This window comes from Ictidomys tridecemlineatus, chromosome 11 (genome assembly GCF_052094955.1).
Source record: "Ictidomys tridecemlineatus isolate mIctTri1 chromosome 11, mIctTri1.hap1, whole genome shotgun sequence".
Taxonomy (NCBI): Eukaryota; Metazoa; Chordata; class Mammalia; order Rodentia; family Sciuridae; genus Ictidomys; species Ictidomys tridecemlineatus.
The window spans coordinates 76,993,603-77,015,502 of NC_135487.1; the positions used below are offsets into that span (position 1 = coordinate 76,993,603).

The window sequence follows — 21,900 nt, forward strand, 5'->3', positions numbered from 1 at the left end:
AAAAAATTAAACAATAAAAAAACAAATAACCCAATCAACAAATGGGCCAAGGACCTGAACAGATACTTCTCAGAGGAGGACATAAAATCAGTCAACAAGTACGTGAAAAAATGCTCACCATCTCTAGCAGTCAGAGAAATGCAAATCAAAACCATCCTAAGATACCATCTCACTCCAGTAAGATTGGCAGCCATTATGAAGTCAAACAACAACAAGTGCTGGTGAGGATGTGGGGAAAAGGGTACTCTTGTATATTGCTGGTGGGACTGCAAATTGGTGTGGCTAATTTGGAAAGCGGTATGGAGATTCCTTGGAAAGCTGGGAATGGAACCACCATTTGACCCTGCTATTCCCCTTCTTGGACTATTCCCTGAAGACCTTAAAAGAGCTTACTACAGGGATACTGCTACATTGATGTTCATAGCAGCACAATACACAATAGCTAGACTGTGGAACCAACCTAGATGCCCTTCAATAGATAAATGGTTAAAAAATGTGACATTTATACACAATGGAGTATTACTCTGCACTAAAAAATGACAAAATCATGGAATTTGCAGGGAAATGGATGGCATTAGAGCAGATTATGCTAAGTGAAGCTAGCCAATCCCTAAACAACAAATGCCAAATGTCTTCTTTGATATAAGGAGAACAACTAAGAAGTGAGCAGGGAGGAAGAGCATGAGAAGAAGATTAACATTAAACGAGGACGAGAGATGGGAGGGAAAGAAAGAGAGAAGGGAAATTGCATGGTAAAGGAAGGAGACCCTCATTGTTATACAAAATTACATATAAGAGGAATTGAAGGGAAAGGGGAAAAAAAACAAGAGAGAGAAATGAATTACAGTATATGGGGTAGAGAGAGAAGATGGGAGGAGAGGGGAGGGGAGGGGAGGGGGGATAGTAGAGAATAGGAAGGGCAGCAGAATACAACAGACACTAGTATGGCAGTATGTAAAAAAGTGGATGTGGAACCAATGTGAATCTGCAATATGTATACGGGGTAAAAATGGGAGTTCATAATCTGCTTGAATCAAATATTTGAAAGACGATATATCAAGAACTATGTAATGTTTTGAACAACCAATAATAAAAATTAAAAAAATTTTTTTTAGTTGTTGATAGACCTTTATTTATTTATACATGGTGCTGAGAATCGAACCCAGTGCCTCACACATGCCAGGCAAGTGTGCTACTGCTGAGCCACAGCCACAGCCTTTTATTATGTTTTAATGCTATTTATGGTTCTAGAAATCAAAATTTGTATTAATCTTATATACTACAAAACTCTTGTTAGCACAAATAATTTATGTGTATAATCTCTTGAGTTTTTATTTGGACAGTTATATGGCATTTTAACAAAAGAAATTATTGTGCTCAATCACATTTTGGGGAAATATTCATAATGTAAACAAGGCAAGAGAGGAGGCAAGCTATACAGGAGCTAGGCTCTCTTCACCCTTTCCTGGACCAAATAGAAGGCATCTGGCTAAGGGGGTGAAACCCAGCCTGAACTTTATGTACAAGCCACAGTCTCTGTGCAGAGCTGTGCCCACCTGCAGAGAGGAGCATCTGTACACAAAGGCACCATGTGCCAAAATCACAACCTGACTGATAACAGCCCTGTACTCCTCATAGAACCACAACCGGATGGGAGCTCAAAAATGCTTACAGGCAATACCTTAAATTAGGTAGGGTTATAGATGATAAGTTCTTAAAACTTTATTATCTAAATTTTATTTAACGAACATATATTGTTTTATAATCACAGAAAACGATTCTTTCATATTCTATATTTGAACAGCTTGGCAGGAGGTATACAAACTTGGGCTGAGTGAGAATTTAACATAGGACAGTTCAGAACCCAGGGAGTGTCCAGAGAAAGGCATCAAGGCCCAAGAATTAGCAGACACCCTGGGCATGTTCAGCAGTACTCAGGGTATACTGGGTAGTTAAATGAACTTCCCAGAAGAAGTGTGCACTAATAAAGACACTCCCAGCAATCCCTCCTGCACACAGTTCTCAGAAAGAGCAAACAGGGCACAGTGCACAAGGTGGATGTTTTTACCAAGTGAAGCTGTGCCTCAGAGCCTAAGCTTGAACAAGACAGCTCTGTCGACAGCTCCAAAGTATGACCACCTGAGGGAATTAGCAGAGTCTTGGATGATCATGCCTGAGAGAGGAGAGGTTCACTGAGCCTCTGGCAAACATTTTGCATGCTGGCAAGGAGAACATCTGGGTAGACGGCAGGAGCAACTTGTTATTAAAAGTCCAAAGGGAATGGAGTGAAATACAAGCTTAATTTCCAAATAAATATGGAGGAGAAAGCATGGCCAAGCAATTTGGTCCACGAAGCATTTACATTGCCATCCAGCCCTGCCCTTCATAATTGCGAAAATCTAAAGAGTGGAGGAGGTGACCAAAAAGTTGTGAGGCTGGGGGCCATGGTGGCTTACACTGTGATCTCAGAGAGCTGCTCCTTTGTGAGGTTCAGTGGCTGGCTGATGACGGTGATTCCATGCTCCTCGGGGTTCCTGTCCTTGTGCAGACTGGCCCGCAAGATGGCATTGTGGGCCACATTCAAAAAGCTGACCAGGGCATGCCAGCCTTTGTTGTTAAACCACACCTAGAGGGCAGAGGTGGCCTTTGTTAGGCTGTGCCACAACCTGACACCCGAGATTGGCACTAACAAGGGTTGCTTAAAGACAGAATTAGCAACAGGAAAAAGGTGAGGATGAGGCAGGGTTTGGCAGCTGGGAGACATTCCACAAGATTTCAGCAAGAGGAGGGATGGAATTTAATTATGCTGGAAAAACAACAATAAAATAACAAATTCACATCACATGATTTTCTACCTCTATGGCATATTACGCAGGTCTAGTACCTTAATGTTGTCTTCAGTTTCAAGATATTTAAGGAAATCAGACATTTCTTTAGAGGCCTCTCTGGTGACAGGGCCCTAGATAACCATAAAAAACAAGCAAGAGGGTTCTGTTTTATTTTGTTTTTCTGTGACACTCATAATAATTTCTATTTCAAATCTCCAATCTGTTTACATACCCCGCTCACATTCATCATCTGGCCAAGTTCACTTAAAAATCCAACAAGATCTTCCCCAGTGATGAGGAGCACTGGGAGTTTTCCTCCAATGGAAATTCCTCCATATCTACAAGGCAACAAGGAATCCTCAGATCCAAGCAAGGAACCTCATGCCTCCTTGTGACTCTCCCAGCTTCTATAGGGAATGTGTACTTCAGGGGGTATTTTCTGGACTAACAAGCAACACTGCTTCCCTTTGGAAGCTGATGTTTTTGTTTCTGTTTTTTGTTTGTTTGTTTGTTTGTTTTGAGACAGGGTATCACTATGTTGTCGAGGCAGGCCTCTAACTCCCAGGCTCAAGACATCCTCCTGCCTCAGCGTCCTGAGTGCTCCACTGTGGGCGTGTGTCATCATACCCAGTTATAAACCAACTGTTAGCTCTTCCCCATTGCTGCTCCAAGGTGAAGGCTGGATCTCACCCTTGATATAGGGTCCTTCTGAGGTTGGCCTCTGCTATTCTCCAACTTCAGCGCTCCTCAGAGCTTCCCTTGAGGGACATGTTCCAGCCATGCTGAATCTCTTCTAGAGCTCCAAAAGGTCTGGGTCTCCCTTGGGTCTCCCTGCCTTGCTTCCCAGGCTGTTTTCTTTTTTCTGAGCATCTGGCCAATTCCAATTTGCCTTTTAACTATCTCTCTTCCCTCTTTGATGTTTTCCTGACTCTCCTCCACCCCCATGTTTGTCCTTCATGTACTTGTGGTCCCACTGCATGCACTTTGTCTAAATGGAACCAAGCACTGCTGTTCCTGTTTTGATGCTGTCAGCCTGCCACAGCTTCGGCAGCACCCACCAGCCTGCCTCTTGCTAACTTCTTAACTGGGATCCTGGTCTTTGGCTCCATCCTCCATACTGCTCTAGTCTCAAGTGATCAATCTGAATGTGTCACTCTCTGGTTTAAAATTCTTCAATGGGTCAGGCACAGTTGCACATACCTGTAATCCTAGAGGCTTGGGAGGCAGAGGCAGGAGGATTGTGAGTTCAAAGCCAGCCTCAGCAATTTAGTGAGGTGCTAAGCAACTCAGTGAGACTCTGTCTCTAATAAAATACAGAATACACCTAAGAATGTGGCTCAGTGGTTGAGTGCCCCTGAGTTCAATACCTAGTACCTTCTACTCCAAAAAAAAAAAAAGTCTTCAATTCAGGATAAAAGCCAAATTTGACAGAACAAAATAAATTCACTGGTAAAGCAAAGCAGAGGAGGAAATCCTTATTTCTCATGATCTAAAATGCCCCTTCACTCCCACTTTCTGCTTCAGTGGAGGTATTCCAGTTCCCTCTAGTGGCATTTCTAAAAGTTGAATTTCACTTTACAGTCTAGAAGCTACCCAGGAAAGGTAGTCAACATCACCCTTGCACCCATTCCAGAGGCCTAGTCCCTGAGGGAGTGACAGCTCACTCCTAAGTACTCCTTGACAATTCTCCAAGTCTCTAGAACGACATGAGCCTCTAGGATGGTCCAGGAATGGAGTGAATTCTAGAGCTGGACTAGACCCTCTAAGACCTAAAATGAATAGACCAAGGAAAGTTCAGGCTTATAATCTGAGATTGTTTTTCTTATAACAGTTTCTTACCTCTGTTCGTTGACCCAGAATTTGCTCTTTAAGCTGAAAGCCAAAATAAAAATCAAGCAATAACTATCATAAGTATGACAGTATTAATTTTCCTTCCCAAATAATCATTGAGATGTTTCAGTATTTAGGACCATTTTAACAATTTCTGACATCCAGTGTGGAAGCCACCCAGCCTGGAGGCCAAGTCTGGAAACACACAGAGAAAGGACTAATGTTTTTCACCACTGGATCCCCCAGTCCCCCAGCATGCTGGACTTTCCAAATGGACACATAATCAGCTCACATGTCAGGCCCGTGTACCCAGTGTAGACCCAGAAAACATGGCAATGACCTTACCAGTGTGGAGTGGGGGCTTACTGTTTTACCTGTACAAATGAGATCCCCTGCACACTTGGGGGAAATTCTGACTTTCCTCACTCAGAGGTAAGACCCTGACTTCTGACAATCAGAGGAAAAATGACAAGATGGGAAACAGGTAGACACCAACCCTAGACCTCAGAGTTCAGGCCCTTTTTCATTGTCATCAAGCAGTGAATTAAAAAAAATCTAAAATCCCATATTGCAAATGTGCTGTGGAGAGTGGCTGCTGCTTACTGCATTACTGAATCAACTCTGTGCACACTGCTGTTATTCTGGGCTTGGATGGCATTCATTTTGCTAACTGCTGGCTTGGCCCTGCCCTTCCAGCAGCTGCTTTCACCATCTGTGGTGTGTTCTAGTCATTTGAGTGTATTTGTCCCTACTTCAGGGCTCTGGTTGGGAAACCAACTGAAAATACTACTAAAATTAGATGCTATGTTTTATTTTACAGTCCAGACGTGTGGGGACTGGCTCACAGTTTCTTAGGATCTCTTATCAAGCTGTTGGCTCTGATAGGGGATGCTGAAGGCCTTCCCAGAGGTGGGGCATGGTAAGAACAGCTGCAGAGCTGAGAGAACTAGATACGTACTTAAGAGTTCATGGGCGTTTTCAAGGGCATTGATAACAGATGATAACCTAGAGTTGGAGTATGGCCACTGTAGCTAACCTGGTCACCCCTCGCCAGGGGCACTGTCACTTTGGACCTAAGGTTGTTCTTTCTCCTTTTGCCTCTTACTTTTCCTTCCTGCTTCTCTTTTCTTCTTCTACCTCTTGACTTAACACTCCCCTCTCCAAAATTTTCTCTGTTAACCAGTTAAAATACAAGGCTGCATAACTTAATAAATTCTGTGTTTCTGGTAATATTTTTAATAGTGCCTGGGTTAAACTTTGTTTGCTCTAAACATAAAAATGCAAAATGAAATGAATCTCACTTGATATTTTGCTTGTATGTATTTCAGTTGCTTTTTCTCATGGATGAGGCCCTCACATTAGAAAACAAAACATTTCACTGCCATGGTTATAGGTAAAGTGTTCCGTCCCTAGTCAATATTGTCTATAGGGGCTCGGAATGATAAGAATCAAAGGTCTCTTCTTACCTGTTTCTTATAAGATCTGGATACGTTTTTACCAAGTAGTCGGAAATGTTCCTGTTCGTAAGGTTTTGTAGGATTTCAGTGCTGCGCTGTATTCTCTGAGGCAATGAGACTAACATTAATCACTTTGGAATTTGAGATCTTAAAAGTTTGTGAAACTGCTCTTCTTCTCCAAAAATTATTTATGGACTCAGATGCTAAGGAAAATATTAGATAAAGCACTGAAGCTACCCTAGTTTCCATATCAATCATGGGGTAGTCACCTTTGATCCCTCTTCTTTTCCTCCAAACCATTGACAGGATAGGAATGGCTTAAGCCATCTGCATCTCTCCAGCTCCAATCTTGGCACCCTAGTCCAAGCTACCATCTAGACCTCACCTAGGCCTACAAGGAAACTTCCATTCTGTCTCCATCCTTGGTCTTCCATGTTCCATTCTCCACTCAGCTTCCAGATCAAAATACAAGTCACACACTTTAGCCATCTTGCTTATCACTCGTCAAGGCCCTATGGCCCCCTGTAATCTGGCCCTGCCCCCTCTCTGAACTCACCTGCCACCCTCCCTTTCCCACCCATTCTCAGGGGGCACCTCTCCCTCCTGTTCTGGCTTTGCACTTGGTGGTTCACTCTGCCTGCAAATTCTCCCTGCAGAACTGCACACGGCTCACTCTCAGCCCACATTTGAGTTCTCACCACTGCATAGGCTTGTGTTCGCTTCATAGTGCTCATCTCTGCCTGAGACTTCCTTTCTGATGGACTATTTACTTTTTCTGTTTTCCTTGGTATGATATCACTTCAGGGAGAACAGGGGCTTCCTCTGATTTGTTGGCTATTATGTTCCCAGTTTTCAGAGTAGTCTCTAACACACAGCTGTCACACAATAAATTTGTGACATGAATGAAAGAATTGGAATAGTGCCTTACAATTTACAAATGATTTTGAAAATACATCTAGGACTATAAGCTAGTTAGTTAATTTAAAATTTTTGGAGAATTCAAAAATGCACAAGCTTGGCCTCCAGGTGGCAATAATACTTCATATTCAGGAATGCATAGTATAGAGTTTATTGTGCTAACCAACTTTGGTAGGCTGGTCACGAGCCTTGGGCAACAGCATTCATTCTATCCAGGGTGTGACCTAGGGTGAGCAAGTGGGGGGTTGCATTAAACCACCATCATTATGTACCATTCTTTCATTTTTTTATTCACTTTCATCTCCCCCTTGCCATTTCCATTTGACTTTCCCTCCTTGGTTCACTTTCTTCACTTTCCACTCTCTGATGGAGAACTAGCACCTGAATGCTTGCTGATTGCCAGGCACCATGTTAAGTGCTCTACATACATGATCTCACTTAACCCTGACACTATTATGAAAGAGGAATTCTTAATTTACAGACATAGAAACCAAGGTTCAAAAGGTGGGCTAATATGCACTGGGTTGCAGAATGTGTAGGTGGTTGGCCTAGGATTGGAACCCACATCTGTCTTACTATAGTCCTGGCTCTTGCCACTCTATTGGCTGCTTCTCTGCTGGTGATGGCATCCAGGGGAAATGCTAAGCTTCCCTGGTGGAATCCAGGTTGGAGCAATTGCTGATACATGGGATGGTTTATGATCAATTGTTTTCTAAAAAGTATGTCAAATAAAATACTCCTACTTTATCTCCATATACACCAGAAGTTAGGGAAGAACATTCCCATGTCAGGATCCTTCCTTCTCTAACATTCTTTCACTGCTGCTGCTGGGTCCTGAGGTGGGAGTGCTCCATCCTTTCTCATTGTGAATGAACAACCTAGAACAAAGCCTCTAGCCCCAGTCTCCCTGGCTGCTGGGTTCTTCCCAGTGACATGTAAATGAAGATGTTATGTGGCAGCTTCTGAAGTTTTCCTTGCACACATTTGCACATTTTGCCCTCTTTATCTTTATCCCTTCTTCTATTCTGCTATCTGGAAAGTAGAGTGCCATTTTGTCCAGGATTATGGTGGCCTACTTGGCATAGATGAGCAGCAGAACATCATGGGCCACCCACATGAATGTGCACATGGGACAGGCAAGAGTTGTGCCTTGTTTCATCCACTGTTAGTTTGGGGTTTTCGTCACTTGAGCTGAACCTAATTCTAAGTAATTCTTTATACACCTTATTTCATTCAATCTTCATAATAATAATGCAAAATAAGTACAGTTTTCTTGCATTTCTAGGTGAGAAAATGAAGGTTCTGAGAGGCCATGTAATGAACCCAGGCCTCCCTCACCCTCATGCCTGTGCTCTTCCCACTGTACCACACTGCCTCTTTAAGGATTGTTCATTTTTGATAAATCACGAGAGGGGCTGTCCAAGGTTATTCTCTGCGAGGCAGCTAGGAGGCCATACTGGACTGAATAGGAAGTGTTTGGTAGGAAATGAAGCTTTGGGTTAGTGACTTCTTCTGGGTGGCATAGTGATAAGTTCCTCTGGGAAAGACCTCTGAAGGACACAGGGATGCTGGCTTAGCCCCCTGATCTAGCCTTGCTCACTTAACAGTTTGAAATGTTATTTGGATAGAAGCTCAGGAGGTAATAAGCAACCCTCATCCCTGGGACTGCAGGCAGATGGGGCCCTGGCTTCCCGTGCTGGGTACCTGTGGGGGTGGGAGCCCCCCGGCACCCTCGGGGCACTCAGGTAGCATGGTGAGCTTCTCTCTGGTGCTGCACTGGCAGGAGGGTGAGGGATTGGCTGGTGTCCATTTTTGCTTCTGGAACAGGTGGGTGATGTTCGGGGACACTGAGGGAGTCTTCCAGGGGGTTGAATTGCCACACGGGTATTCCCTCATGGAAAGCAAGAAGATATTCCACAATCAGTTTCAAAGGTTGATTTAAAAATCCCTAGAAAGGAGAAATAGTGCCCAACCCTCTCCTTTTCAGCCTTTCCAACTCCTCTGAGCCATGCATTTTCTCTAGCTATTGAGAGATGGAACAAATTAAAGAGGAATTTTCCTTATTGAAGCTTTGAAAAAGACTAAATAAGAGAAGAAATTAAAATTACATTGAACCAGCTGGGCACGGTGGCACACGCCTGTAATCCCAGAGGCTAGGGAGGCTGAGACAGGAGGATTACGAGTTCAAAGCCAGCCTCAGCAACGGTGAGACACTAAGTAACTCAGTGAGACCTTGTCTCTAAGTAAAATTCAAAGTGGAGCTGGGGATGTGGCTTAGTGGTTGAGTGTCCCTAAGTTCAATCCCCAGTCCCCTCCTCCCACCCCCTCCCACACACAAAATTACATTTAAACCTTTAGGATTTCTGGTGAGTTTCAACAGTTTATACAACAGCATATGCTCCATCTCCCTCCTGCCCCTGCTCAGAGGACTTTCAAATAAATTAAGGGGACTCATATATCAACTCAATATGGAATTTTTATATTGAGAAATACAGAGCTTTCCAATGTTGCAGGAGCTACCTGGGAGGTAGTGACTGCCCTTGCACACAAATGCTAAAGGAGAGGCTGGGTAAGCACTGGTTGGAAACAGGGAAGTGGTCCACAAAATACAGAGCAGGACTGAGGGTGTCTCTCCCATCCCTGCCAACCCAGACCCTACTGCCAGGCTCCCAGGGGAGATATGGTGTCAGGACAAGGGGGCAAAGGAACTCACAGAAGCCACTCTTCCTTCAGGCAGCGGTTGCCAAAACCTGGCTTGTTCAGGAGGACGTCTGCCAGTACCTCAAGATGCTTGCTGCCAGGCTCATCCATGCTAGACAGAGTGAGAGAGGCTTACCTGGCGGTCACGTGACTGTGACAGAGTGGACAAAACCAGCCCACATTCAATTCAAAGCATTTAGGGAATGGCTACTACATGCCAGGCATGTTCATAAAGCTCTGAATGCTGCCTAGGGATAGTTGTAAGTCTCCTGGGAATGGGATGGGCTGCATGAATATACCTAGAAGACCATCTACACCTCAAAAAGATGGCTCCTCTGCTCACTTTCCCCACTTTGCATTCTCTTTTCTTACTCTCTGTTTCTAGGCAATGGCAGTACATTAACTTTTCTTTTGAGGGAAACCCACGGACCCCTGCTGTATTGGTGGAGATCTCGGGGAAGTGAGGAAGTCAGAGCCCTTCCAGGCAGCATGTAGCCTAGGAGCTCCACACTATGGAGGATAATGGTGACCTCTGGGAACAAGTCTGTGTACCTGAAGAAGGTGTACTGCTGCCCATATATCCAGGGGTGGAGGGTCAAGGCAGGGTATTCACCAAAAGGAGGCACAATGATGGAAAGCACAAGAGCCAAGAACACAAAAGTGGCTGGGAGCACCATCTGTGGGAGAATACACATGGACACACGGCTGTGGTAGAGAGATATAAACACAGCCTCATGGTCAGATCCTGATGGAAGATGGGATTCTGGGGGAACAGGCAAGGTGTACAAAGACAGGATATGCAAAAGAAAACAGAATGTTCTTGTGGCCATCAAAGAATCTGAATATAGGCAATGCTCAACCAGAGGCTAAAGGTCAACTCAAAGAGCAAATCACATGACTCCCCATTCTTTGAAGCAGAATTTCTTTTTCTGAATAAAAAACAGGAAAAAAAAATAAGGAGAATGACCTGCACATACATAGTGTCACTATAAAAAGGAGTGAAAACATGACTTTGCCTTTCTCTGTAATAAAGAAGAGCAATAGTAGCATATTCACTGCTATTTCATTTTCTTTGATGAGGGAGGTTCAGTTCTCATAAAGAAGGCTTTTATGGCTCTGAATCAAAAGAAAGGTTTGGCAGGGAGAAAGAGAAGTAGGCAGCATGTAAAGAGGGTGCTGTGAGCTGTGTTTGTACCCATGAATCTGTTGGGTCCTGGGCAGAGTGAAAGAACACAGCCGAAGAAGCCCTTGGGAATACCTGGGCCAGGAAGTCCTTTCGGCTGCGAGTGGCGTGGTGGAACCGCTTGATCAGCAGCGCCTGAACGTGCTGGAGGACTAGCCGCAGACCAGTGTTGAGCACTGTGCCCCTGTCTTGTGGCTCCAGGGGAGGCTGCACTGGGGAGCAGGTGCTGGAGCTCTGGGCAGCCTGCTGGGCCTTCTCACTAGGAACCAAACAGGGATGTCGCATGCTGGCATGTTCCCTTTTTGTCTGAGTGCCATCTGTTTGGGAGATCAAATTATTAATTTGGAAAGCCAGACAAGATCTGGACCTCTTGTGCCATTTTTCTTGCAACATTGATTTCCCCTTCATTCTAGAGCAGCAACAAAATACAGGACCAGGCAGATTAAAAATATCTTTAAAAATCCATTTTACAGTGTAGATTCTGAACAGGTAAAATCACCTGAAGTAGCTTGAAAATTCTCTTTTATCATTAAAGAGAATAAAATATCTCTGAATGTACTGATATAGAGATCTAAAACAACTTAGTACAAAAAAAAATAAGGTGCAGAATGATCTGTGTAATAAGTTTATGTTTATGTTAGAAAGTTCATAACATCTTAAGTACATGTACACATAACTACTGTCTAAAAGAATGCATACCATGTCAACAGAGGTACCACTGGTACCACTGGATCAGATGGGGGTGCGTGAGGAGGAGAATTTCAGTCTTTTAGGTATTTAAAATTTTAAACAACAAAATACATTCACTTATTACTTAAGGGAATATATTTTAAGTGTACTTAAAAATTAAATTACAGTCAACTTCGTTCTTTCTGAATTCTTAGAGGGCACTGAGAAGTAGAGAAACCAATGAAGTAGGAGTTAGCAGATCTGGGGGTGATCCTGATTCTTACAAGATGCATACATTTGGGGAACTGACTCAATCTGCGTGAATCTATTTTCTCATTTGTGAAATGAAAATGAGAACATGTCACAAAATCGCTTTGAAAATTAAATGAGATAACACATGTAACTGTGCTTTATAAACCATGCAAGTTGCCATTTACTTTACATCTATAGTTCATAGTGACTAACTGCTGTTTGTTTGCAGAACATCTGCTGTGGACATGGAGAGTCTATAGGACCACTGTTTGGTCCCCAGCTACTTTCTTAACAGCCTCAAGTTCCCCAGGACAAGGGCAATTGTAGATAGTTGGATCAGCTCAGTCATCCATTCGCCTAACATTCATGGGGGACCTATGAAGCACCAGGCCTGGGATGTGACAGCCCTAGTGACAAGAAGCCCCAGCCCTTACACGTAGAGAGGTGGGGAAGTTCTGTAGGTTCACTGACCTCCAGGCATCAGAGTCTCAGTTCTGCATCCTCCTCTTCCTGACCTGGGCTCACATTGATCTCTGTAGGGGTGGGATCCCTGTTGCTTCTCCCCTTTGCTGCCTGACTCATCTCAGTCCTCTGATGGCCCCAACCAGACTGGAACCTAGTAGCCCCCATGCCCGCCCCCACACCCCCCACCAGAGCTGAAGGGCTCTGGACCTGTTCAGCATCTCTGGTTTCTGTTGCTCTCCAGTAGTCTCTGGCTCTGAGCTACTCTTTCAGAAATGGCACTGACCTTTTGGTGTTTTGGGTTACTTCAGACTTTGGGGACAAGATCAGAAAATGTCATTTTCTAAAACTGAGCTAATCTAAAACAAATGTACTTAGCCATCTGAAAAGTGTGTGTGTAAGGGAGCAGCTAGTGAGAATAGAGAACTGAGGATTCTAGCTTTGAGAGTAAGACCTAGAAGCCTGTGTGGCTCTAGGAAGGTCACCCAATCTCTGTGAGCTCAGCTTCCCTGCCCTACCTGCCTCATGTGATTGTGATGATAATCAAATAACACAGTGGATATTAGGTGCTTGTCAAGTATAAAGAGTGACTTGAGTCTGAGGTAGGAGATGACTTGTAGATGCTGACATGAGAGTGTCGCTATCTTGATTAGAGATCACATGTGGTGCTAAGACTTACCATGCATTATCTCATTTAATTCTCTCTACTACTCTAAAGGGTAGGTGCTAGTATTATCCCCATTTTGCAGATGGCGAAACTTAGGTACAAAGAGGCTAAGAACTTACCCAAAACTACTCAGTTAGCAAATTATGGAGCTCAGGTTTGATGTTTGGCCTGTTTCACTCTTAATCTCTACGCTTGACTGTCTCTTTGAAATATCCTAGTCTTTACTGACCAAACAATTTTCAAATAGAATAAGTATTAAAGAGGAGTATTCTGTGTAGATAAATGGCCCTAACTTCTCAACTCAGCATGAATTTTAACAAAAATTAGCATATTTGCATTCTGATCTTGGTTAATGTAAGTCTTTGTTTTGGGGTAGAGTGTATCAATTTCTGTATCCACAAGGCTCAAAGAAAACCTGGTGAGCTGCTCTTCTCCTCCCCATAGGACAGACCCTCCCCACACACTGTGTCATGATGACCATGATATATGGCCTGGTACGTGTGGTCATAGTTCTAGGCAAAACTAGGATAAACACTTGGGATCACTTAGAAGTAAGTTGAAAACCATATTACCATACAAACTGGTACCAGAACCCCTACTAGGAGGAAATACTGTACGTGGGAAAACACCATGATGTGCCACTCTGGGTAGGAGGGGATAAGCAGTGGCACAGGTAGTCTCAGGAGCCCAAGGCAGCAAAGGAGAATTGCTGGCCATCTTTGCCTGTGAACAGGAGAGGGGGTCTAGCAAGAGAGCTTTAAAAGCCCAGGTGGATGCTTCTTGTTCTATCACAGGTGGTTTGTGTTGGGGCAGACAAGTCACCTCCCCTGAACTTCCATCTCTCCATCTTTCTCGTCTGCAGTGGAACCTACTCCACCCACAATGCCTCTTGTGATCTCGGGGTTTGGTTAAAAATCATGGAAGGATTCCAGCCTTACACATGTGGAAGGGTATCCCAGAATTCACAGGAATTCTGGTCCCCACATTTTCAAAGTCCATATTCCACCAACTGAGGGTTTGCAGTGATTTTGTCTTTATCTCTCAGGAACCAGAGGAATCTAGCTGGCATCTGGGTTGTATTAACAGTCACCATTATCTCAAAGGACTTTGCTAGCTGTCACTCAAGCAACAAGAATGGATCAGAGACCTGGTGGATGAGAGATGAGTCTGGCCACATGGCAGAACAAGAGGCTGAGGATGTAGGATAAGTTTGGAGAGAAATTTACCAATCTGACCTCCATGAGAACCCCGATTCATCTAGAATGTTCCTATCCAGGCCTAATTCAGTCTCTCATTCCTTTGTTATCCCAAGGCACCAAGAATACAAAATGCCTGTTATTTGGGGGTCAAACACTATAGAGGAGAATTTGTGTGTGTGGCTGTTTTGTGACTTTTCCTTTAGACTTTCAAGACAGAGTCTGGGTGTGGGGAAGAGAGTGGCAAGCCACATACCCCAATACCATACCAGCAAACAGAGGTCCTGAATCAGAATCTTCTGTGACCTTCAGAAAAATCTGTCAAGAAATAAAAGAGAGAATTTGGTAGGCATTCCTACTCTCAGAAAAATCTAACCAGGGTCCATTTTGTCAGGTATTGCTTCATAATGGGAAAAAAAATGCAATATGGTCTTGATTCAAGAACATAATCTCCATAAATGCAAAAATGCAAGCATACAGGGAGCACAACTACGTAAAATATGTATGCATGGGACAGAAGCAGGAGGAAGTAAGCTAAAAATGAGGATAGTTGCCATGCTTGGGTGGGGAATTATGCCTTTTTGCTTCTATAAAACTTCACTATAGTGTTAGACTTTCACAGAGAAGTGCCTCTTCTGGCACCTGACAGAAGCCAGCTGGAATATCTGTGTTACCTCTTCCAGGGGAGTGTCAGAAATGCCGAAACTGCTGAGCCCCAGGTCAGCCAGCGTCTCCTCCAGCTCCCTGAAAAGGCTGGCGTATGCTCTCTGCTTGAAATTCTTATTTGGAAGTAGGAAGATGAGTTCCTGACCAATGCATTCCACCAGCTTTGCCTCTGGAACATGGTGGCAAACCACATCCATCAGCTCGTTCACATCGCCTAGCACATGAAAAAAGATTGAGTTCAACTCTATTCTCCAGAACCCAGAAGACTGTGAGATTGTGAGGTATTCCATTTTCTTCCACCTCCCATTTGAGAAAGGGGCATTTGGTGACTCAGTAATGACTCTTTCAGAAGACTGACACTCATCAAGTCTGTTTTGAGCTAGTTGGCCTGCAGTGACCTCTGAGAGGAGAAAAGAGCTGGAAGTGAGCATGCTCCCCACTGACTAGCCATGAAGCCTCTGGGAGGTCATGCAATGTCCCTGTGCCAGTTCCTCCTTTGTTCTATCAAATGTTCTGTCACCTCAAGCTGTGTTATATTGGAGAGGTCCTATCCTAATTTTATCATCTGTGAAAAGGGAGAAATAACAGTATCCACTTTGTCGTGAGGACTGGGTGAGATAATACATATAAAAGTACTTGGCGTGGCATCCCCACCACCACTCCACCAGGTGACTGTTAGCTGCTATAGCGATCAGGACATCATCTCAGGGAAGAAAGCTCTTTGCTCATTCCATTTCACTGAAAATGTAAGAGTTAAGTCAGAGTTGCTTCCATTTTCCTGGTAGGGGACTTATCCAAGATGCATGCCTAGAACAGGTGACCAAGATGAGTGAGAAGCCCCCTTCCTAAATTACACCCCCCTGCCTGACCTAACTCCTTGGAGGGCTGCATCATTTCACTTGGGACTGCACAGGCCTCTTCAAACAAAACAAAACTTAACACCCAGCTCTCAGGAATTTCAGGAAGCTGAGAAGCCACGGAAAGAGGCTGGGGTGGAGTGGGATGTGCAATGTGTAGCAGGGACTGTGGGAAAATGTCATTGAGAATTTACTTGACGCCTTTGTACAGTTGGAATTGATTTTTTTGCACAAACATATGTTAATTTAAAATTAAAAACTAAATTTAAGTAACTTCAAAGCATGCACCTGAAGAGACAGTTCCCCAGAACACTGATAGGCAGGTCAAAGGAAAAGGGATTCTGGCAACTCAGAACGTGACTCTTTAGAAAGCAGTTCTCTTAGAGATTCAGGGTCACCAGGGGATTCTTTTCTTTCTTTGTTTTAAAGAGACCTGTTTGGAGGACTTTCATGGCTTTCAATCAAAATGTTTCTGTCTAGGTGGATCGAAAGCTTTATTTTATGTCAAACTTGCAAATCGGACTTGGTCATCTTTGGTTGTCGGGTCATTTCAGACAGAGGCTGGGTAGTTCTTTACATAAGGAAGCAGCTCTACCCTAGTGGCTCTGTGGGGTCATGCTCAGTGTTCTCTTAGGAAGGAAATGGAACCTGAAGTCACTGGATTCCCAGGAACCATGTCTTAATATGTGCCAGCCTTTCAGAGGGAGCCCTACCAGCCAGTGCTCTCAGCTCTGGCAGGGAGGTCCATGAGGGGGTATGTGTGTGGCAGGGGAGCCATCCAAGGAACTACCTGGGGATTAAAAGTATCTTCCCTCCCTTTTTTAGGGCACAACTTCTTACAGCACTTCCTACCATTCACAGAATCCCTATTCTAGTCAAAGAAAGCCTTTACTGGGAAATAAAATAACAATTAAATACATCATCCTAGCCAGACAGGCCCTAGTTTCCAACTTGGATTTTTGGTGGTCCACAGTAACTAAAAATATTAGTATTAATTAAAATAAAATCAAATTTTTGACCAGGATTCTGAGGAGGAAGCTTCAGAAAGCTGGGATACCCTCAGCAAGGCAGGCGAGGCATGAGGAACAGTGACGTCACCCTGAACAGATGTTTTCTGTTCATCTCAGGCTCTGTCAGTGCAGAGGGTGAGGAGTAAATACTAGCAATGGAACTCTGGGTATTTCCCCTCAAGTTATAAACATAGTATATAAGTATTGTCTGGCTTTCTTGTCTTATCAGATTTCACTTAGTAAATTCTGCAGGTTTAGAAAAAAAATTATGCTAAATAGGAAACTTCATTATCCTGGGATAGTACATTAAATTTAATTTTGCTTCCACTAAGGATTTTAGGGTATGTGATATTCCATTTGCAGAGACTTCCCAAGGAAGGCATGGGAGGTGAGCATCAGTGAATAATGGAAACAGTGTCCCAAGTTCTCTGGATCCTAGAGCTCAGATCCTAGGAGGTGAGGGATTGTGTATACAGTGATGGCCTCCACTAAATCTCTGGGGGTGGGAGAGTCCCTGAGAGCTTCAATGCACCCTCATTAAGGGGAGAATCTCTGGAAAATTGGGAAGCTAAGGGGAGAGTTAGAGTATAACAGGAGTGTGGGGCATCATGCAGACCATCCACACAGGCCATCTCTTAGTGAAAGTTCACTGTAAGAGCTGTGCATCAGTGTGGTTCCACCAGAGGGCGCTAGATGCACCTTTACAAGAGGATCTCTGCAAACAGGAAGGAATATTCCCTGGAGCTAGGGTAGGAGGACCCCAGGAATGGAGGCTGCATATGGGAAAGGGCACAGAGTGAACACATGGAATTCCTCATTAAAGGGAGAGAGAGTGGTGCATGACTTTTAAATGCCATGGAGAATGGAGGAAAGAGGAGAAAGAAGCTAAAAAATAAAAAGATGAGCAATTGCATGACCTTGCCCCCATGCCCCGTCCCAGCCCTCCAGAAGCACGAATGTTCTCTTTGCTCCCATTCTAGTACAACATGACAGGACATCCCCAGCAACACCAGGTGATGATCACTAGACTAAAATGGAAATACACAGCCTTCCCCAGCCCTTACCATCCAAGACTTGCTCTGGAGTTATCTCATCAATGCGGGTTGGACACCTGACAGAGAAATCCTTAGATGCACAGCTGCAGGTGCCCTACAATGGATGGACAGGAATGACTGACAAGGTACACAGCACTTCAACAATAGCATCTCTCTGATGCCAAGAGCTGTCACCACCTGCTTGGTTTGTTTCTCACCACCAATTGTGTTTTTTCCTGCACTGTTTAACCTACTAATTCATTGGAGCATTTTGAGGGTGTAGCCACTTGATTTTACCTTGGAGAGTGTGTGAGTCAGGGAGAAGCAGAACCTCAAAGGATCTCTTTGGCTTATCATTAATCAAGTGACAGCTGTAGGTTCTGCTCACATTCTGTTCCTCCCTCCCCATGGACATTCACTGGTCTGTGGAAATCTACCCAAGACAGGAAACCCACAGCAACCAGACACTTTAACCACAGGCATAAATAATCCTACAATATAATGCTTGTGACAATTTGAATGTGAGCAATATTTGTTCTCAAGAGCACATTCATGATAAATTATCTCATATATTTCTACTACATCCCTAAGAAGCAGAAGTAGAGATCATTAGTTGCATTTTCCATGTGGGAAAAATAACAGCAAGGAAGTAATTTGCCCATGATACAGTCTGTACACTTCTCAGCCCAGATCTGGATCAAGGTCTCCTGACATGCTGAGTGGTCTCTGCAGATTAGGATTTTTTGCTCCATCATTTTAGTTATTTATTTATTTTTGGTATCAGGGATTGAACCCAGGAGTGCTCAAGCACTGAGTCACATCCCCAGTCCTTTTTTATGTTTTCATTTTTAGACAGAGTCATGCTAAGTTGCTCAGGATCTCATCAAGTTCCTGAGGCTAGCTTTGAATTTGCAATCCTCCTGCCTCAGCCTTCTGGGCTACTGGGATTACAGGCATGTGCCACCATGCCCAGCTTGCTTCATCAATTTTAGGTTACAGTTCCCAATGAGAGTTTCCTTAGCTTTCATTTATTACTGGAATTCAGGCTTAATTAGGAAATGTGAATTTTGGGGATTAAAAAAGGAAGTTTCAGGCCTGGGGTTGTGGCTAAGGGTAGAGCACTTGCCTTGCAAGTATGAGGCACTGGGTTTGATCCTCAGCACCACATAAAAATAAATAAATAAAATAAAGGTATTGTGTTTATATACAACTAAAAAAATGTTTTTTAAAAAGGAAGCTTTAAACATCTACTATTTGTGGGAGGTGTGGGGCAGTCCCAGGGATTGAACCACAAGCCTTATACGTATTTGTCAAGTACTGTATCACTGAGCTACATCCCCAGCTCATAACTCTTCAAGCAGTTCAACTTTGCAGGATAAGATGCTTCCATGGTGCATCTAACCACCTATCCACAGGTTGGGATATTGGTGTAAAATCATTTCAGGTTTTTAAAAACTAGTTGTTTCATTTTGGGAGACACATCTCTGTAGGAGGGTTCAGGACGTATTTATCAAAATCTCCTGCAAATGGTCTCAGAAACAAAGAAGCTGGTTCTGATAGCTAAGGCTCCAGTGGGTAGAAATGTCTGGAGTGGCTGCCCCCCGCCCTGTGTTCCCTCTCACCCAGGATGGGCTCCTTCCCAGGAAGACATGTACCTCACAGCCACTTCTTTGGCTCTGGATGTTTTTCATCTTGCGAACCAAGGTCAAGTAGAAGCCCTTGCCAAAGCAATTCTTCAGGAAGAGTGGCGTGCCCGAGCAGTAGAGTCTTCCCTGGGAGATGATGGCAATACGGTCGCCAAGGAGGTCTGCCTCGTCCATGTGGTGAGTGGACATGATGATGGTTCTGCCTGCAGCAGGGTCAGGGCAGGGGAATCATCAGACAGTCCTTGGCCAGGGTGAAAATTGGGAGATAACAGATAAAAACAGGTGCTAATTCCTCCGGGACATTAGAATAATAATGAGAGCAACCGCATACCATAAAGCATTGTCACATACATATCTCTTCATCAGATACAGGGCCTGATTCAAATAAATCACCAGGCATGGGACACATTCATTACTATCAGTCAGCATCTAAGTTCCATGTGTACATTCTCTGGATCATTAAGCATTGCACTGATAATCTTTGTAAAGAACACACACAAACACACTTTTCCTAATTGGAGATGATGTCATTAAAATAAAATAGTAATGAGAATTTTAGAATGCCTTGAGGAAATACAATGCAAACAGAGGATAGATCTTGAGTTCACACAGGGTTGAAACACACTGTCTCCCATCCCCAACTTGCCCTGTACAGAGGATCAAACCCAGGGCACTTAATCCCTGAGCCACATCCCCAGACCATTTTTTGTATTTTATTGAGACAGGGTCTCCCTGAGTTCCTTAGGGCTTCACTAAGTTGTTGAGGCTGGCTTTGAACTCATGATCCTCCTGCCTCAACCTCCTGAGTCACTGGGATTATAGGTGTGTGCCACTGTGTCCAGCTGCACTGTCATCTTAATGGGCACTCTGGGCCCTGCCTGCTGTCTCTTCTGAATTTGAGCCCTTTGGAAGGTGCCAGAACAGGGATGAACAGGTCCCATTCTGAGACATGTCCCTCTGCAGCACCCAACACATAGCACATTGCCCTCACACCTGGTCCCCAGTGGTCACCTGACAGCTAGGGAGCTTATTTTTGTTTGTACAAGTCTCCTTCAATAGATGGGAATTTCATTTAGAGCCGCACCCAATGTTCCAGACAGAAGGACTAGAGGTTGAGATAGGTTTCTAGAATATTTTGGGAAGTAGGCTGCTACCAGTGACTCCATTTTTATTTATTAAAAATCTCAGGAAGTTTTAACTCATACTTCAATTCATAGATAAAGCCCACCTGAGTGTGGTTATGGCTGTTAGTATACTCAGCTGCAAAACACCAGGGATGAGAGAGCAGGGTCCACAGGGAAAGCCCCAGTAAGAGCACCAGGCACTGCGCAGTGAGTATTACCCGAGCGATACTTCAGGAGCAGGTCCCAGATGGAGCGTCTGGAGTAGGGGTCCACCCCAGAGGTGGGCTCATCCAGGATGACCACCTTGGCATCTCCCACAAAGGCAAGTGCAACGGATAGCTTCCTCTGCATGCCACCTGGAGGCCCAGGAGAATGGAGGGTTACAGGGAGGATAAAGAGAAAAAAAAGAAGAGAAAAAGCCCAGGAAGAGAAAAGGCCAGGGTTGGTGCCAGCATATGGAGACACCTTAAATCTGGCAGGGGTTTGATGCTGTCTCCTGAGAGGTCTAGAGAGAGTTCAGAACTCTACTGGAGTTGAGGGGAGGCCTTGTAAATGCAAAAAAAGACCCTTACTGCTAAGAACCTGATCATTGGAAGACTTCTCTTCTCACACTTTAGTTCAAACATATAAACATCAGAACAAATAAATAAAGCCCAGGCTGACTGCAAGACAGAATTCCATGTGGCAAATAATCCAAGGGCAGCTGCTCTCAGATTCTCAGAGTAGCTTCACAGAGTGTTTCAACTCTTAGGTGCTTTCCTGTTAAAAGCACCCCCCCACCCCAATTCCTCCAGTTTCCCCAATCCTGGCCTCCTAGGTGCACTGAGAAGCAATGGATGTGCCATCCTTGGCCCTGTCACCTTCCAACACCAAGCACCTGAAAGATCCTGTGCTTCTTCATTCCTCTTGTGGTGGAGGCCTGTATCCTCTAACATGGCTTCCATCCCCAGCTGGGCCTCCTCCCAGGACTTGCCTTTCAGCTGGGCATAGAAGAGGATGTGCTCAGCCACTGTGAGGCTACCAGGACAGAACAAGGAAAGCAATGGGCTCAGCAATTGACTTCTAGTAACTTATTTTTTATAGAAATAATTCAAGATGACCAAAAAAAAAATGCAGCAATCAAGATGCTACAAGTTCATTAAGGTACTGTTCCTGATACAAATGGAAAACACACACCAGATCTGGCCCAAGTATCTATTAGAGAGCTTGGCTTAATAGTTCATCTTATAATGAAATATTATGTAAACATTGCAAGTTAATTTATAAAGGAACATGTAATGACCTGAAAAGATATTCTTATCTTAGGTTAAAAAAAGCAATCACATTTCTAAAAAAGTCAGGTTACAAAATTACATGCATAGTTTTTTTCTTCTTTATAATTTCAAAGAATGTATATATATC

The 21,900-nt window shown here is 44.0% G+C and overlaps 1 protein-coding gene across 5 annotated transcripts in view; it reads right to left on the reverse strand.

The window, feature by feature from the left end:
- The window catches only part of LOC101965641 (retinal-specific phospholipid-transporting ATPase ABCA4), a 129,588-nt gene that overhangs the window by 39,183 nt on the left and 68,505 nt on the right, over nucleotides 1-21,900 (reverse strand). For all 5 annotated transcript variants that reach the window (XM_078026767.1, XM_078026768.1, XM_078026769.1 and 2 more), the window contains 15 exons: nucleotides 21,377-21,516; nucleotides 20,718-20,855; nucleotides 19,385-19,578; nucleotides 17,760-17,844; nucleotides 14,837-15,042; nucleotides 14,432-14,480; nucleotides 10,992-11,233; nucleotides 10,286-10,410; nucleotides 9,747-9,845; nucleotides 8,738-8,924; nucleotides 6,125-6,219; nucleotides 4,668-4,700; nucleotides 3,061-3,166; nucleotides 2,885-2,959; nucleotides 2,457-2,626 (listed from right to left, as the gene is read on the reverse strand). In XM_078026767.1, the coding sequence (XP_077882893.1) occupies nucleotides 2,457-2,626; nucleotides 2,885-2,959; nucleotides 3,061-3,166; nucleotides 4,668-4,700; nucleotides 6,125-6,219; nucleotides 8,738-8,924; nucleotides 9,747-9,845; nucleotides 10,286-10,410; nucleotides 10,992-11,233; nucleotides 14,432-14,480; nucleotides 14,837-15,042; nucleotides 17,760-17,844; nucleotides 19,385-19,578; nucleotides 20,718-20,855; nucleotides 21,377-21,516 (1,944 nt within the window). The remainder of the gene's footprint in view (nucleotides 1-2,456; nucleotides 2,627-2,884; nucleotides 2,960-3,060; nucleotides 3,167-4,667; nucleotides 4,701-6,124; nucleotides 6,220-8,737; nucleotides 8,925-9,746; nucleotides 9,846-10,285; nucleotides 10,411-10,991; nucleotides 11,234-14,431; nucleotides 14,481-14,836; nucleotides 15,043-17,759; nucleotides 17,845-19,384; nucleotides 19,579-20,717; nucleotides 20,856-21,376; nucleotides 21,517-21,900) is intronic.